The 18,993-nt window shown below is 39.7% G+C and overlaps 1 protein-coding gene across 2 annotated transcripts in view; it reads right to left on the bottom strand.

The window, feature by feature from the left end:
• Positions 1 to 18,993, bottom strand: part of Rnf145 (ring finger protein 145) — a 34,450-nt gene that overhangs the window by 4,266 nt on the left and 11,191 nt on the right. For both annotated transcript variants that reach the window (XM_013036403.1, XM_013036404.1), the window contains exons 5-10: positions 12,232 to 12,323; positions 9,025 to 9,260; positions 6,355 to 6,530; positions 3,526 to 3,666; positions 1,990 to 2,172; positions 99 to 246 (exon numbers count right to left, since the gene is read on the bottom strand). In XM_013036403.1, the coding sequence (XP_012891857.1) occupies positions 99 to 246; positions 1,990 to 2,172; positions 3,526 to 3,666; positions 6,355 to 6,530; positions 9,025 to 9,260; positions 12,232 to 12,323 (976 nt within the window). The remainder of the gene's footprint in view (positions 1 to 98; positions 247 to 1,989; positions 2,173 to 3,525; positions 3,667 to 6,354; positions 6,531 to 9,024; positions 9,261 to 12,231; positions 12,324 to 18,993) is intronic.

Raw genomic sequence — 18,993 nt, 5'->3', positions numbered from 1 at the left:
AAACAGGCCACGTGAACTGAGAGACCTCGAGGAGGTTCATTCCTCCCCTGGGAGAGAAGGTCAGAAGGTAGTTGCTGTCATTGCTATCCTGAACTTACCTGAAGGGAGGTAAGGATGCTGCTGGAGATAATGATGAGAAGCCAGAAGTCCATGTGGAAAAACTGGCAGATCATGTATGCCATGTAGGCAGGGAAGACGAGCAAAAACAGACACAGGCTCACAGCTCGGAAGTGTTTCCATAAGCTCCTGGAGGAGGAGGAAGGGTCCATTAGGGGAAGAGTTTTGCAGATTGCTACATAACTGGCCATATTTCAATCATGATTCCCCACGAGAAAAGGCACTTTCAGATCTATTTGTCTGAGCTCACCCTAAGTTCAACATCTCAAATGCTTCCATGGAGAAACCTTAGTTCCCTAAATTCAAATAACCATAATTAATTATGGTGATTAAGAATATCTGAAACATATCCAAAGGCTTATTTAAAGTAACTCTTTCAGCCACCCTACTGCTAGAGAAAGTCATGTCTGGCATTGTGGATTTTAGGAATACAAAACAAACTGGATGACCTAGAAATAAAATGCTAATTTAGAATGTTCTGTACTCTGCTCTCACAATTCTATTTCCTACACTAAGCAATAACCCAGTGTTTTTCAATAACAATAATCACAATGTGGACAGAAAACAGGAAAACGTGGTGACACTGGATTTTCAGGCATTCCTTAATAAGTACTTTACAAAAATGACAATAAGCTGCAATATTATAAGATTTTTGGTAGTTCATTTTTAAGTGCTATATTTCTCTGGTGCTGGAGATTAAAATTAAGGTCATATGCATTCTAGGCATAAGGTCTACTACCTGAGTCCTCAAAATAGTTTTTGTTTTGTTTTAGTAGTGTAGACTTAGGGCTTTATACTCGCTTGCTAGATAGGTGTAGTATCCAAATAGTATCTTGAGAGTGTGAAGCCCTGAGTTGAAGCCCCAGTATCAGATCACACAAAACAATACAGTACCTTGAGAGTTTGAGGCCCTCAATTCAAATCCTAGCCCTGAATTGAAGCCCCAGTATCAGATCACACAAAATACAGTACCTTGAGAGTTTGAGGCCCTGAATTCAAATCCTAATCAGCACAAAACAAAACAACAAAAACAAAAACCAGTATCTTGTTTGTTTAGAGGGTCTAGAAAAAGAACACAGCTACATGAATACCCTTTACCTCAGAAAGATCATCTGGAAATGGAAAGGATGTCTATAAGTGCACAGCTGTAGGATATGGGAGGATCGGCGTACAGACTGATTAGCCCCATCAACCTTAACCATCAACTGGGTATCAGATATAGCCAGATGACATTCATATCCTCAAAATAGTATCATTAAAGAAGAAATCATTTGAGTTTTTATTCCTTAAAACCATCTCTGTAAAGCCATGTGTGCTTGGACCTAGCTACTAATCTTGTATGATCCCAGAGTTCATCAGAGATCTTCATCGTAAACCTCAACAGGCCACAGCTTTCTAAAAAGCCATCAAATTAGGCAGCTGTTCCACAAACCCACTCTTTCGGGTACTCTGCCAGCCCTCAAACTTCCTTTTCTTCATTTTCATTTATCTTAATGTCTTTCCTTTTAACCAGTATTTAAAAACAGAACAGAATTAAGTATCATTTGATATGTTTACTGGATTAAGTACAATCCTTGTTTCTGAAACTGAACCAACATAAAATGTGCTAAACTTCTCCGAAGAAGAGATAATTTATAGCCTCATATGTGACTTGTAAGTATAGAAATTCCAAGGAAGAAACCAGAGCAGAAAAGCCAAACATTTCGTTAATAGGAAATTAAAATACAAATTTGTTGAGAATTAATTTACTAATAGCAATGATCCACACCGTGTCCATCTTTATAAACACTGCCTAAACCTTAGATAATAAATTTGTGAAAAGGGTATTAACATCAATTAAATGAAGTTCAAGAACATCCAGAAGGTTCTTACTTGTCTCGAGACGCTCCGAGTGCCAGAACAATGGGATCTGCGATCTCCAACATGGACTGCAGTATGGAGGCCACAACAATGAAGAGGATGATACTGAGGAGGAAGGCGCGGTGTACCACCTGCAGCTCGATCAGCCCTGTCTGCACGGCCAGGATTAACAGGGTCACGCCTTCAGTCATCCCCCTAGAAGAAAATCACTTTCAGAAATTCTTGAATTCTCTTTCTGAAGACTAATACTGCAGATATATATTTAAAGCAATTCTGACAAGGCTAAAATCCTGCTTGGTCTGCTGGGTAACTTCCCGTCCTATAACATGGGTGTGTTGATAGGCAGCCATACCCACACACCCACACCCCCCCCCACACACACACGCAAGAACATGCTGTTAGATTAGTGCACCATGTGTAATGAGCCAGGTACTTCTGCTATTCTCAGATATCCAAGGGATTTTACCTATTTACCTACCCCATCATTATATTCTGATTATGCAAAAGATATAATATGGGCCACATTGTCATAGGCTTAGGGAAGAAAGCATCTCTTTAAAAATACCGTAAGAACCAGTAGACACAAGATATTTGTGTTTATTTATTGAAATTTAATTTTCATGAAAAATATAAAGTCATACACATTTAATCTATTGGCTTGATTTATAAAGAACCTGCACACACACAAATAAAACATTAGCTAAGATTGGCAAGTTTTTAAAATTCTATGTTCACAGATATTTTGGTAACATGGTGTATTGTAGAAGACCATAAGAGAAAATGGGCATCCCTAATAGTGAGATGCACAGATAAAAGTCTTTAATAATCCTACTGGTAATAACTCAATGTCTGGATATTCAAAGCCACAGGCTCACACCTGTAATAATAGCTACTCAAGATGCTGAGATCCGAGGACTGGGGTTCAATGCCAGATTGGGCAGAAAAATTATTTACAATTAATTACCAAAATACCAGAAGTGGATGTGTGGTTCAAGAGGTAGTCAGCCTTGAGAAAAAAGAAAAGGGACAATGCCCAGGCCCAGAGTTCAAGGCTCATATTACCAGCACAAAAACAAAAAAAGGTGGGAGCTATTTTTTGATACCATGGGAGCACTTTGCAAAATCCAGACAGAAAAACTCCAGTCTCCCAATCAGTAACAGCAGGGGAAGCACAGAACTAGAGGGGATTCATCCTATCTAGGAGTCTCAGAAGACACGGCGACCAACATACTGTGGGTCTTACCTGGATCCTAGTTGAGCAAAGTGACAGAAAATTAAGCAGGGAAAAGTAACAACTGGATATATAATATCAAAGAATTAGTGGATCAGGAATGCTTTTTAAAAAATTTACAGATTAAAATATTTATAGAGTAAAAGGTATCTGGGATTTCTTCCAAGTGTTGTGGCTTGATTGAGGATAAGAGAGGGATGATAAAGCAGGTAGGACGTAAGACTGGAAATTTCCTAATTAAATTCATCAACAAAAACATTCATCATTGTATCTTCAAGCTGTCTGCTGGATTTCCATGCATCCAGTAAAGGACTTACCTATTCATGGCAGGATCGTTCACGAAAGCCCGATAACCCTGCAGGTAGAACTTGCAGAGGGTGAGGACGCCCAAGGCAACAAATGAGACCGTAAAGACCAGGCCCAGCAGGGAGTAGGGGGTGCTGCAGCACTCGGCGATGCTGAAAAAGAGGGGGAATCAACAGACATCCCATTTGGAATAAAAACATTTCAAGTCTCCATACCAAGCTTTAAATCATTTCAAACCAAAACCTGAGAGAAAATTATCCAATCATGCCAAGAGCCATGCTATTATTCAAAACTCTATGTTTCTACTTCTATGGCAAATATCTAGCACATAGAATAATTACTGAAACAACACTTTATTTTTTAACTATCTGCCATCTTCAAATGCAGTAAAATTCAGAGCTTAAATCTAGTTCAAACCTCAAACAACATATAATTAGCAGGTGGGTAAATATGAAGGAGAAACCTATGTGATTTGCTCTGAAAAGAAGTTGACTGTTCTCCTTGTCTGACTGTACTACTAATCTTGCTGCTTATTCTAGCCCTCATTAGGCCATAGAGTCCAGGGGAGGGCCTCCCTACCAGAAACCCTCCACTCACAAACAGCATTACACTTCCATTTCATTCACACTCAGATAAATGATTTCTTCATGGGTTACCTCACAAGCAAGACTGAGGTACAGTCCAAACCTGTTTAAAGACAGTTTTAATTTTGTAAATAAAAATCAACCTTTAAGCCAGGAACTAGTGGCTCATGCGGTAATCCTAGCTACATAGGAGGCTGACATCTGAGGATTGTGGTTTGAAGCCAGCCCTGGCAGGAAAGTTGGTAAGACTCTTATCTCCAATTAACTACCAGAAAACCTGAAGTGGTGCTGTGGCTCAAAGTGGAGAGTGTTAGCCTTGAGTCCAAAAGCTCAGGGACAGTGCTCAGGTCCCTAAGTTCAAGCAAGCCCTATGACCAATAAAAAAAAAAAAAAAAAAAAACTTAAATGTAAAAGTTTGTTTTTATAGATAACTATAAAAAGTCTATTCCTAAAGATAACTGGAAGACCCCTTAGATCTTAAACTACTTTCAGTCAACACGCAGACATTAACTCATATTATGCTTTAAATATGTGTGCTACCATGTACTAGTGAATGATTACTGACTCAATTGTGTGCTGTACACACATGTAAATTATTATATAATACAACGTTCAAATTGTCTATAACTTTTATTCTTCCTGAGACAAGGATTCAAACTTAGTACCTAATGCTTTTGCTATAGGCATTTTACCAACTGATCCACACCTACAATCCCAAATATAAAAGCTTGATTCCCATTAGAAAAGGCCAAAATTCAGTAAGAATTACAGTGACACTGGGTAATGAAGAACCATATAGTAAGTCTTCAATTAATGAAAGGGTCATCTCTCCTGGCCATGAGTAGGAAAAATAGAAAAAAAAATAGAAAATACCACCAATCTGTTATTTTCTTTTGTAAATAAGTCCAAAATTCACTCCTAGTTTGGTAACTTGATAAGCCTATTAAACACTGACTCCACCTAACCTGACTGCACGTTTGAATGGCTAACATGAGGTGCAAGGAGGGACCCACTCCTGTCCCACACTGCATTAAGGCAACCACACAGCTGTGCATCTTCCTCTTCAAATTTAAAACTTCTGCACAAAATCTCCGTAATATTTACATTAAAACATTAGTTATTTAATATTGAACTGACTGCTAAAATGATGCTGACTTTGCTGACAAAAACTTATTGCATTTATAATTAGAAGCCATTTATAATTAAACAAGTTACTCATTTTCATAAATTTAAAATCTGACTTGGTACCAATGGGTTTATCCTAACTGTCAAAATAGGTATTGCCTGTCATGTTTTCAGATATTCCAAATGTGTGGACATTCGCCTCCATGTCGACTTACTCCATCTCAGCAAGCAGCATGCTGCTTCAGGGCTGCAACTTGGCCTTAACATACCCCTCCCTCCATCCTTCACATTAGACACTGAGAAGCAGAGGCCCCTCCACCTGGATCTCAAGCCTCCAGAGCCTCCCCCACCTCCAGGGTTTTCCTTCTTGCCTGCCAAAGTGACAAGGAGCAAGGTAACCAAGATTCTGAGGGCCTGAGATTCATACTGGGGGTGGAATAAATGACAAATGCAGGCCTACCTGAGCTTACAGTAAAAATGAGAAAAGGACTCAAATGATATACATAATAAAAAATCAATGAGGTCTTAAAAATCCCCTCTCTCTTTTGGCTTGAACAGTAAAGTGTAACCTATTTACTTAATCTCTGAACTGAAGCCAAGCACTGAATATCTGAAAGTACAGTGAAGTCACAGAGGAAGTCCTGAGGTTTGGGAGGTTGTAAGGGTCAGACCACCCTGGCTCATGTGATCATGTGCCTAGGCAAAGTTTCTCTTGGTACATTCCCTCAGCTACAAAGGTGCCTCTTTTCTCTTACGGGTGCTAGGATTTGCAATGTAAGGAGAGTTCAGTAGTTCAACAATGTACTAAAGACTTAATGCACAATAGGATTTCTATAATGTATTTTTCCTCTTACTCAATCTTTTACTGCAAAATTTAAGAAGTACTTTTAAACTCTGCTGTGTCCTTTTTATGTATCATTGGCTGTCCTGGGTCCCCAGTGAACCAAACGCACCTGCCATGCTTCCATTAGCATATCTCTGCACTGTCAGACCCAAGTCCCCACTGTGTGGCAATCTGACTTGATGAACTATGAAGTGGTGAAGTGACTAATAAAATGTGCGAAACTTACTATTCTGGATCAAGGTTTCTCTTCAAGGTTATATATAGTACCACAGGCTCTTGTAAATTACCTTGTCAGAAAAAGGAAAAGCAGTCTCTCCCGTGATGCAGGCTGATCTCGGGTGCTGAAATAGGAGTAAATCTGAAGAGCAAATAAGACAAGCCAGAAAACCATGAAAAGCACAGGGACGACCAGCTGGTTCCACAAGGACATCCCCAGGGCAAGAAGGCCATATACCTCCACTACCTGAGTGAGAAAACAAGACAGAAGACATCCTGTCACCTTTGGTGGACAGTTCCAGGCATTAGCCAGTTTAATCTAAAGCAAACATTAATTAAAGTGTTGCTTTCTCTTGCTTAGTTTCTTTAAAGTTAGATCTACACATAGCAGTCGCTGCCATTTTAAGAAAAATGTACTGAATTTTACATTATTATTAGCACTTGATATACCACATAAGCAGGGAACAGTAGTTCAGTCATGTCAGACTAAGGTTGGATTAAGAAGACAACTACCTCTAATGTACTTGGAGATTTAGTTAACGTTTCTGTCTAACCAAAATAATCAGGACCAGCTTGAATAATACAATAGTGAGCAAAAGGATAGGAAAAAGGGAAATGGAAAAGAATTTTTTCTTTATTTTATGGTTCTGGGGTTTGAAATCAGGGCCTGGCAGTTGCTAAGCTACTTGAAGTTTAACTCCAGCCCTTTCTGCTTTTTGGTTATTTTTCTGGTAGGGTCTCATGGTTTTGCCTGGGGCCAGCCTCAGACCACAATACTCCTACCTACAGCCTCCAGAGTAGCTAATACACAAGCATGTAATGCCACTCCTGGCTTATTCACAGATGTGAAGTAGTTTAATGGAAGACTGAGTTAATTAACCACTGGAGAAATGTACAGCACTGTAGAGCAAAGACAGTTAGCAAGTATTTTCCCCCAAACAAATCAATTCTCTTGCTCCTACTATACTCATCAAGAAACTTTTCAATTTATTTAGCACACTAACACTAGGAACAAGGCACACGTCTTAAAAAGCTTACTATTCTATTGTAACTCAATAAATTAGCCTTCCAGTTTTTATGAAACAATCACTCATGAAACTGATTAGCAAGAATCAATTCCCAGAATCTGTTTTGACCTAAGATCATCAATGTAACCGAGTTTATGCAGCTTCTAAGCCAGGGAACCGACTCTGCCAAGCTAGCCGGGCCCCACGAGGCAGCTTCAAATCCCTAGCCCAGCAGGTCAGCCACCACCACCACCATCGTGCTCTCTCCACGGACTTAATACAGATGACTTAATATGGTATACAGAACTTAAGTGTTAACCTAAAATGCATATGCCTCAAGATTTATTCCAACTCTAAAATCTTTTCTTCAGTAAAATAAATGCCTTTTCTACAATGTAGTCACAATTAAAACTGAAATTTTTTCAAGGAGTTTCTCAAATAGCTGTAACCATTTTTGTGTCTCACAATATAAGCGCAGGCTGTCTCACGCCCGCAGTCCTCCTGCCTCAACCTCCCGAGTTCTGACATCATGATGTATGTGCACCACAAAGACTGCTAAAATAAAGTTGCAAAATTATAATCAGAGGTACACTGATTACTGAAAGGTGGAGAATATGTTTTCAAGGAGCAGTCCACTGAAAAGTCTGGCAGTTTTCACTTCTTACATATTCAATTCTTCCAAATTCACAAACTACCCAGCTTATCATTTATTTCCAACGGTTACACCTATGATACATCAATATTACGGCAGCAAAGGCAGTTAAGAACTTGAAAAACTGGAAGACTGTCTCATGGCAATTAAATACTTTCAAAATATTGGATATTATCAATAAAGGTTTACTAAATATTTACTATTTGTTATAGACTAGGAGATTTCTATAAGAGGAAGATAAATTTCTCATTCTCACAAAGAATGCCAAGACACAAAATTCAGAAACTATTCTCCAAGATCTGCCTAGGGGCAGACAAGAACATCTCTCCCAGGAAGAATCTGGAGATCTGAGAGATTCCTGTTCCTTAAGGTCCCAAACACACAGCCAATATACAAAAGAAAAGACCTGAAGATGAACTTCACACTGAAAATTATCCATCAAATCAAACAGAAACACTTATCTCCCAGTGAACTGTCTGGGAGGTCTCTGTCTCAGCAAAGGCTGAGAAGAGAGGGGAGACACAAATAGGAAGCCTGCGGTGTTGGCAAGGGCAGTGTGAGCACTGGATCTAAAGGAAACCCATTGCATTACAACGCACAACTGTCTAACTCTCCAGAGCAAATAAATAGCAAAGCAAGGGAAAGAGCGATAGTCACAGCAGCACTACAGTCATGAGAAATGTCAGGATTTGGTCTTGAGGTATTTGATTCTTTATTATTTTTGCCTTCATTACAGTAGTGAACCCAAAATGAATGCCATGTGCCTGGCACTCAGCTCATTTAAGTCTCAAAGCACCCTAGGAGGAAGCGTTCTTCTTAGCTCCCCTTTCCAGAAAGTCCAGACAAGTAGTAGTCCGAAGGTCACACAGCTACAAACCTCAGCTTTAGGATATGCTCCCAGAAAATTACCACCTCACCTTCTTTCAACAGGACTTCCTAGGAAAGAATCTCATATGCTCCTAATTGGGCTGAAAATACTTGCTATTTCTAGCTGTAATAAAGAATGGTACCAAACTATGACTACTAGGTCTTAAATATTCATGTAGGATTCGGCCCACCTGTGTGTGTTTGGTCAGTCTTACCTGAACCAATTCCCTGTATGCAGACTTAGCAAGGTTGTATGGTACTAAAAGGTTGGACCCAAGAAAATAGAGAACTTCCAATCCAGTGAAAATCATAGCAAACTTGTTGATGATCACAATGGTTTCCAGAGGAACGAGGCAGAGCCGAGCAAGCAAAGGAAGCATGTGAGCAGAGAAGAGCCAGATCTGCTTGGTCTTCATGACACAGGAGCAAAGAGTGCACACCACCAGCTGACCTGGAACAAGGAAGGAGAGGCATTCACAATGCATCCTCTACCAGCATGCAGAAGCCACAAATTCTAACAAAAATCACTGCTGATCAGGAGGATGAGTTTCTGAAAGGGTCCAAGATCTTTTGGATAATATTTTACCTCAAATTTTAAGGTTTTGGAACAAAACAAAACAAAAAAATCCCTGGCTTTCTGGAAAGTGGTGCTAAGAACACTGTTCCTCCAAGGGTGCTGTGAGACTTAAATGAGCTGAGTACCAGGCACATGGCATTCATTTTGGGTTCACTACTGTAATGAAGGCAAAAATAATAAAGAATCAAATACCTCAAGACCAAATCCTGACATTTCTCATGACTGTAGTGCTGCTGTGACTATCGCTCTTTCCCTTGCTTTGCTATTTATTTGCTCTGGAGAGTTAGACAGTTGTGCGTTGTAATGCAATGGGTTTCCTTTAGATCCAGTGCTCACACTGCCCTTGCCAACACCGCAGGCTTCCTATTTGTGTCTCCCCTCTCTTCTCAGCCTTTGCTGAGACAGAGACCTCCCAGACAGTACACTGGGAGATCTGTGTTTCTGTCTGATAGATAACTTTCAGTGTGAAGAATTCTGTAAATCTGACTACTATTTCTTCAGCATGATTCGAAAACAGCAGCATAAATCTGCACCAACCTTCATCACATTTCTAACAGCAGATCTAACATGGAGAAAAGTATTTTTTAAATGTCTGATTCATTTATAGTAACTCAGTTGCTACTGTTCCCATGCAGCTCTTCTGCAAAGACACTCCATTTTTACCTGTCCTGGACTATAAAAAAAGAAAGTGATTCCATCATAAAATTGTAGTGGTTTTGGTGAATAAACACAAACATATTTCTTTGAAAGGCTCAAAGGAAACCCATTTTGGCAATCTTACTTTCTTGTGCTCAGAGCTTTGGCACTTAAAATTTCCTTATTCCTCATGACATAAACTTCCTCTAAACTCTCAAATTCCCAGAAATCTATGCCAGCCAGCAAAGGCAGAGCTCAGTTCTGGTATTACAGGGTCCATTTATCTTCTTTATGAAGAACATGACTCACAGGACATACTCTCTTTGAGAGGACTGCTCATTCTATGCAGGTCAAAGAAGGAAGGATCACACTGTCAGTGTTAGTCACTGCTGGTGGAATCTCCCTTGCAGCTCCCAGAGAACAAGCTGCTTGCTTCTAATGTGCCTATCCCAACTGGTAATCCTGGATAAATCAAAGTCACAATATACCCTATGGCTTCAGAAGCTACTATTAAGTTTCCCTAAGAAGTGTGCAACCTTGAGAAATCATGACATATTCTAATTACTCTGGTTTTCATGAAAAGTTTATTACTGAAATAGAAGAGAAAAAAGAGCACATACTTAAAAATCAAAGAAGAAAATGTTACTTATTAGTTTATGGATATTTCACTTCCTTATTAGAGGACTCTCAGTAAAAAGTGGCTACAAGCCACTAAGATTTAAGGAATGTGTGTAAAGGTATGTGCATCACACAAAATTTTTTTTTATAATTTTCTAACCTAGCAAATATTTCTACAACAGAATATTACCATTATTAGACACACTAATTTAGAAGACAGAGTCTTAAAGTAACACTTTTTCTCCCTCTATCTTCTGAAAGTTAGCTATCTTCTGAAAGCAGGTATGTTCTTCTGCACTTAATGCAATTTGAGGCAAGTCTAGCTTTGGTTTCACAGTGCTCCCCTAATAATACCCAAACTGTGAAACCAATTTGGAGTTAAGACATGTCTCACTGAGGCCCTCCCCTCCCTCCCGCACTGTACTACAGACAGAAAACCTACACAAGAGAAAGCCAACTGTGGCTGGCTTCTCCCTTTTTCTTAGGAACATCTTCCTCTCCTCTGGGCTTACCGAGGACCAGAGCAGGCACAGAAAGGAGAAGGGAGTAGGCGTAGGATAGTTCCTACTTGGCTATGCTCACAACAATGTGGAACTGCTGCTCTCTAGATATGAGACACGCAAAACTAACCTTCCCTGGGCACTTTTATGGGTTCCCAGGACTAACCCCATCACCCTGGCTCTCTACCCTGCAGTATCCTTGGTGCTTGGCACGTACTTCCCACTGGCTGCTTTTGGCTCTATTCTTAGTTCCTGAGAATCTCAAAGTTCAACACAGGTTCACTCTAGAGATCCTCTGGAACAGGCCCTAAGAAAATCCCATGTGGTTTCTGAGACTCCTTTCTACCCTTCAGGAAACTCCTTTGCCTTCACAAATTAGTTAACATGGGAACTCCTACAGGCATTTGTGTTCTAGAATCACCTGACATGGGAAGAAAAGGCAGCCCTTCACTAGCTCTTTATTACTTGAGAAATATAATGAAATACACATACATATATATATATATATATATATATATACTTAAAATATATAGTAGTTTCATCTTAAAAGTTAAAAAGAGGTAAACATTAATACATGATAATACATCATCAAGTGTGCTCCAAATATCAACCATATTTAATACATACTTAAAAAAATTAAAAAGACATTCTGCATCCCTGCTTTGAACTAAGTGGGTACTGGGTGTGTAGTCTGCATGTGCAGTGCATCTTAATTTGGAAGGAGCACATTTCAGATGCTCAGCAGCCACACGTGATGAGCTTGTGACTGTGCAGCTTTAGGTTCTGTAGGCCTGAGTCAGCCCACAGAAACCCACAACAACTCCAACAGCCAGCACTGAATGCTGCAGGGAGGGAAAGGAAGAAGAGAAGAGAGGGAAGGGAACAGAGGAGAGAACGTGAGGGAGGAGGGGAGGGGAGATGGAGGGAAGGGGACGGGAGATAGAAGGAAGGGGAGAGGAAGAAAACATGAAAAGAGTCACCATGAATAAATTTCCAGTGTTTGAATAATTTTCAAGAGCCTAAGTACCACTTTCATTGTAAGACAGTTAGACTGGCTAGACTCGACTTACATTTGGATTAACAGTACCTACCTATTAAGGCTGTGGTAAAGCGATTCATGGAGAGAGGTTCTAAGTACATTGGTCCTTCATAGGCAGACTCCAGTTCACTCCTAACATAGTCCCTAAAGGGGGAAAAAAAATAATTAACCTACTGGATGAGGGAAGAGAAGCAGTAGTCTCATAAAAGCTTATGCTAATACTGTTCTTTCTGTACCTAAGGGAAGGCCCAGATACAAAGAACTACATAGTCATGGCCTTCATCTCCTTCAATGCATGAAATACAGACACAATGAACTGAAGTTGAATTTTACTAGGTAGCAATGGCTGCCAGAGCTTTACTAGTAGAACTGCCTTTCTTCCCATGGCCTTTTCAGTATTTCAATAAAAAGCCAATGTCTCTCAATCCCTCCTTAACTGAAACTATCTAGTGATGGTACATTAAATTCCCCCTCTGGCTTGCCTCTACCACCACCTGTCTTAGCCCCCCCACCACCACCCAAGTCTGTCCCCAATTATATTCCAAATCTCAAACAAATTACAAAACTCAGCTCACAGCAAGATATTGCTTTAAAAAAATGCTATTTTCAAATCGACACGGAATATATAACAAGAATTACAGTACTTAGGCTACATATTTATTTTGAAACAAATATTAGGTCATACAAAATGTTGCTTTTTAAATGTAGTTTATTTAACATGTGATGGCTGAGAAGAAGTAAGCTTTAAATAGAAACACAGGAGCCTTTTACACTCTTGAGAAAGTATAAGTAGGAAGCACATACTCACTAACTTGCCCATGTAATTATAACCCTTCTGTATGGTATTCTCACAATAATAATTTTAAAAAAGCAGGAAACACAAAAAGAATTATTAGCAGTAAGTTAAGTGGGCTTTCTAGGAGACAATTATCCTAAGTTTTTCTAACACCGAAGGAAAAAAATCTGGGTTTAAAAACTGCTCCCCTTCAACTGTTGAATATTTTTGCATTATGACTTAAAATAATTTGTATGTTTCAAGTATTTCAAAACACACTCAAATTCTGTGTTTACTTTTTCCACAAAATTACTTCCTGTTAGGCAACCAACTTGGATTCCTTTAGCATAGCATAATCAAAGAATGGTTCAAGTGAAAGAGTACTGTTAAACATTCAAAACTTAAAACTAAAATTACAAATATTTAAGGAGTAGGTACAGTGTAATAGTCTGAGGGATAAATGTAAAAATCTGAGAATGACTAGTTCCACAGGTGATGGAGCAAGTCTCCTTTCTGCTAACTTCTACTACACAACATATTCAATGTCTTAGGATAGAAGACACAGCAACTCCTCAACAGGAAACTTTTTTTTCTTTCAGTTGTGGGGCTTCAACTTGGGGTCTGAATACTGTCCCTGAGCTCTTCTGCTCAAGGCTAGCACTCTACCACTTTGAGCCACAGCACCACTTCTGGGCTCTGAGTGGTTACTTGGAGGTAAAGGTTTCAAAGGGCCTTCTCTGCCTGGACTGGCTTCAAACTGTGTTCCTCAGGTCTCAGCCTCCTGAATAGCTAGGATTACAGGTGTGAGCCACCAGCACCCGGCCACATGGAAGATTTTTAATCAGCATTTGTCAATTATGAGCAATTTCTAACAGAAGACATGTTGCAGTATCAGAAATATTTTTGTTTTTACACCTGGGGGCGGGGGAGGAAGTAAAGGGGGGGGGGAGAGAAAACTGCTGCTGATGCCTCGTAAATGAAGCCTAACCATTCTACAATGTACAGGAGGATTGTCTGGTCTAATATGTCAATCATATGATGGCTGAGTAACCTTGTTGTAAGGTAAAGAGGCACAAATGTTTGTATGTGCAAATAACACTGAAATTTCTGATTATTTTAGTATCATCTAATGTAACTAACAATTTTATACAATTCTAGGATAGAAACTAATTAAGAATTACAAAATTTAAAACAAACTATGCATACCAAAACTATTAATACTTAGTCTCTGAAATGTTATTAAAGAAATAAATGTAGAGTTCCAACACTACCTAGGTACAGTTCCAGTGCTGAGACTCCAAAGCCCAAATGTTTCTTGTCACCACAGCACATCCCTCCCAACAGGCCCAGATAAAATGGGGTCCAGAGAAGAGTATAAAAGAAAGCTGGAAGGTGCTGGGAAGGAGGCTCAGTGGTAGAGAGCTTGCCTTGCAAGCTTGAGGCCCTGTATTCGATTCCTCAGCACCACATAAGCAGAAAAAAAAGCTGGAAGTGGCGCTGTGTCTCAAGTGGTAAAGTGCTAGCCTTGAGCTGAAAAGCTGAGGGATAGCACCCAGGCCCATAGTTCAGGCCCCACGACCAGACCGCCCCCCCCCCGCTCCCCCAAAAAAAGAAAGAAAGAAAGCTGGAAGACAGAAAGCAGAACTATGGTTGTCAAGACAGGGAGATGGGCAGGAGGGAGTATGCACCTAAGGATCCTGAGTTTTACTGTGGCGTCATAAAGTGTATTGGAATTAGATAAAGGTAAGGCTCCATGAATTCTATATGCCACTTGAAAAATCAAAGAGCTGGGATTTTTATTACATGAACTGCACCTCAGTTGAAAAGTTTGGGATCCCAGGAGCACTCAGTAATAAGGAGATCTCAGAGCAGGGTCTCTGGCTGTATCACCTCAACTCTGATTTTGTTTTTTTGGCCAGTCCTGAGCTTGAACTCAGGGCCTGGGCACTGTCTTTGAGCTTCTTTTTTGCTCAAGGCTAGCACTCTACCACTTGAGCTACAGCGCCACTTCTGGCTTTTTCTGTTTATGTGGTATTAAGGAATCGAACCCAGGGCTTCATGCATACTAGGCAAGCATTCTATCACTTTTCCTCTTAAATGTTTTATTATAATTTAGCAAACCCAACACTGCTCTACAATTTCTTACTGCTGAACTATTCCTTAATTATTTCATGGTCGTCTTCAGTTTATCTTCTTTGTAAAAGCTTGTATTTCTTTTAAGCTTTTTACCATGGCCTAAACTTTGAGTTTGCTGTACAGAGTTGCCAGGGTCTGAGGGGATGCGGTAGAAAAGCCACGTTCACTGCATCACAGCTTACAAACTAGGCCAGGAGCAAGACTTGCCCTTACAAATACTTAATTACAGCTGTGAAAGATGCTATAAAAATAAATACCAAGTGCTGGGAGGCTGACAAAGGTTTTATATTTGTCTTTAAAAAAATTAAGTCCACAGCTCTCTTTAAAAATTCCAACTTTTATTCTTTTTTCTTGCTAGGTTCTTTTTTCATCTAAGAAGTTCTACTTTAATTTATGTTAAATACTTATTTTACCTACTTTACAGGGTTATTATACAGGTATTAATGTAACTATTTTCTCTTACCCAACCTTTTATTCCAGCCTTTGTTTTTTCAGCTTTCTCTTTACCTTTCGAATCCTTCCCTTTATATTCTTTTTAAGTCTTCTTCATTCTGTATACTCATTACTTTGTGATTTCTAGAACCATGGGGCACAAAGGAAGTTCTACATTCCAGAAGAGTAAGCAGTCAACCTGCAGGCCATAACCACAACCCTGAAGATGAGCAACTTCCACCCACACACACTATCACACCACACTCCTTCTCCAGTGCCCTAGTAGATGCTGGAAGAGCTCTGGCTCTCCCCATACCTGGACCTTCCCTGTTGCTGCCCAGCCTGATCTGTGCACCAATCATTCCAGCCCAGAAATCAACATCTTTCCAAGTCACCCCCCAGCTCAATCACCTGTTTCCAGAACTCCCCATTTGAGGCCAGTAGGTCCCATCCCCCAATAAAGACAGTTGGCCCCAGAACCTGGGTAGTGACTGTGTTGAAGGCAAAATTATTCAGTAGGCACCACATGCCAATCTGTGGAGAACTAAAGTACAAGGACTGATGCTAACATAGATCTCAGTATTCACTTTACATATGTTCCAGGGTGTTATTCAGTCCCAATGATAGACTCATTCTCAATAAATTAGTAAATAAAGTTAAATGTAATTTTTAAGCATATAAATAAGAAGAATCCAGAGAAGGGGCTACCCAAAATTCATGAGTCATCTTTAATTTAAAAATTAGGTGATATGGGGGGGAGGAGGGGAAGAGGATTGGGGGGGGATGGGAAGGGATGGGAAGGGGAAACAAAGGAGGAGGCTACAATGCTTGATAAGAAAGGTACTTATTATTTTGCCCATATCATTGTAACCCCTCTGTACAGTATTTTCACAATAAAAAAAAGAAAAAAATTAGGTGATAGTAACAGGAAATTCTAACGTAATACTTGATGATTACTTTTTATACAAAGAAATGAGCTGTTTGTCATTTTCACTTTAGAAAATCTAAGTGGCAAAATGTATTAAATTGTTCAGTAGCAAGAATTCTAGCCATCCTACTTGTGACCGAGTATTTTCTTCTTAAATATTTTTCCATTTCTGTAACTTGTGGAATGCTGACAATCAACCCTAAGCATGAACAGACTAAACACTCTGACAATGTTCTCCTCTGATCCCCTGTGACACCCATCTCTTCTAACCAAACCCCCCAGGGCATAGGCAATGTATACAACTTATGAAAAAGACCGTAAGGACAGCTTACAATCAGAAAAACTCTTGCTATAACGAAGCATACACAGTGCTGGGAAGGTGGCTCAGTGGTAGAGTGCTTGTCTTGCATGCATAAGGCCCTCAGTTCGATTCCTCAGCACCACATAAGCAGAAAAAGCCAGAAGTGGGACTGAGGCTCAAGTGGTAGAGCGCTAGTCTACAGCTGAAGAGCTGAGGGACAGTGCCCAGGCCCAGAGTTCAGCCCCACGACGGACCAAAAGAAGAAGAAAAAAAAAAAAGAAGCATACAAGTTACAAAAATGAAGGAACCACAACAATAAAACTAGGAACTTACTCCACCGAGTGATGAAGGACTTTTGCACAACAGTCTCTTACACAATATGAGTCAGTCCTGGGAATACCTAAAGACAATCTACACTGTCCAGGAAGCTTTCCAAAGATGCTAATTCCAAAAAACCAGTCTATTTTCACACAAAACAAATCAGGGAATTCTCCAAGTCATCTCTTGAAATATGAGCAAACATAAAGCTCTACAACACTAGAGATCATAGATCCTAAGATTTGAGTACCTAGATACACACACATGCACGCACGCACGCACACGACACACAATAGCACAGTGTTGGCACCTGAATTACCAGAGTTTAATTAAATTGTTTCCACACCCTGCTTCTCTCTACAGTTATTTTTGGACTTCGCACCTAGATATTGAAGTACATAAATGATAAAAATCCTGCTAACAACTCCTGTTAACTACAGTAGTGGTTCTCAACTAAGGACATCTTTGCTAACCAGGAGATAACATGTGACAATATTTAGGGACACTTTTCAGTAGTCTAAAATGCTGACAGGTAGTGATAGTTTGTCTGCATGACAACGAATGAGCAAAGTTATAATATGAATGGTTCCAAGACAGAGAAGCTCTGGACATACAGCTTAGAATCACACATGTTTTTCATTAAATGAGCACTAGTTAGTTGAATTTTATATATAAACAACCCCTTGGGAAAGTTTTTCACTTGAAACCAAGCTTACACACTCCTAAGCCAGGATTATCCACAGTGCAGCAGACACTGAATTCAGGTCATAGACATTCAAAACTGATAAGCTGATTCATAAACATAACAATAAGATAAATAATTGAAGATACTGCAGTTTAAAACTTATACAGAAAAACACAACTGTGAGTAGGAACTGTGGCCAAGAGCCCCATAAGAATGATGTGTCACACACAGTTTTGCTCTTTTTTTTTCTCCCTTAGCTCTAGACAGTCCCAATTATAAACTGGGATTCATACTGCAAAATAAATTCCTTCCATCATTCATAATGAAAAGCAGAGTTCAGTAATTTTAAAAATTAAGGAATGTGAGTTATCAAATTCTAATCAGTTCAATTAGAACACTATTATTAAAAGCTTGGATTACACTGAGAGACACCATAGATTTTCTAATGTTTAATTCTTCCACAGTGCAAGCTATATTCTATTTTACAATCAAATTCCTAACAAGTTCTCAGATTCATTTTAATCAGCTGCATTATGAGAATGCATGTCTTTAGGAAAAGCAGATACCCAGGTTTCCGAGAGCTTATGAAATTTCCAATTATTTTCCTGCTTTGGCACATGGCTGGACAGAGATCTACTTATCTGAGGTTTCCCCTCATAGCTAGGATGACCAAGTCTGCACCACTGCACTCAGCTAAGAACTGAGGAGTTTTTTCCTGCCCACATTGGCCTCAAACTCTGATCCTCCCAATCTCAGCCTCCCGCTTAGCTTAAGAAGACAGGTGTGCCACTATTCCCAGCAATCAAGGGATCTCTTGAATTTTTCAGTGGGGACTGCCCTCAAACCATTATCCTTTCATTCTCAGACTCCTAAGTAAGATAAGATTGCAGGCATGAGTCACAAGCATCCAATTTAAAATCATTTTTTTAATTACTAACACAAGCAAATCCTCATACAGCATTGCTGCATTATCAAAAATAGCATATATAAGCAGTGGAAAAAATTCACCAGAGCTGGAGGCTTAGCTCAGCAGTAGGCTATCATCTCCCTAGCAAATGCTAAGCCCCGAGTTCAAACCCCAGTACCATTGCCTTCAAAGTCAACAACTTTATCGTATTGAAACTTAACAATCACTCCTGCAGATATGAACACCACTTTACAGGAGAGGAAACTAAGGCTTGTTTTTCTGGTGACACCCAAGGTCACAGAGTAATGAATCCATCATCTGCCCTGTGAACC

The sequence above is a fragment of the Dipodomys ordii genome, unplaced genomic scaffold, assembly GCF_000151885.1.
Source record: "Dipodomys ordii isolate 6190 unplaced genomic scaffold, Dord_2.0 Scaffold284, whole genome shotgun sequence".
Classification (NCBI taxonomy): Eukaryota; Metazoa; Chordata; class Mammalia; order Rodentia; family Heteromyidae; genus Dipodomys; species Dipodomys ordii.
This window is presented reverse-complemented; position numbering and strand designations above follow the sequence as displayed.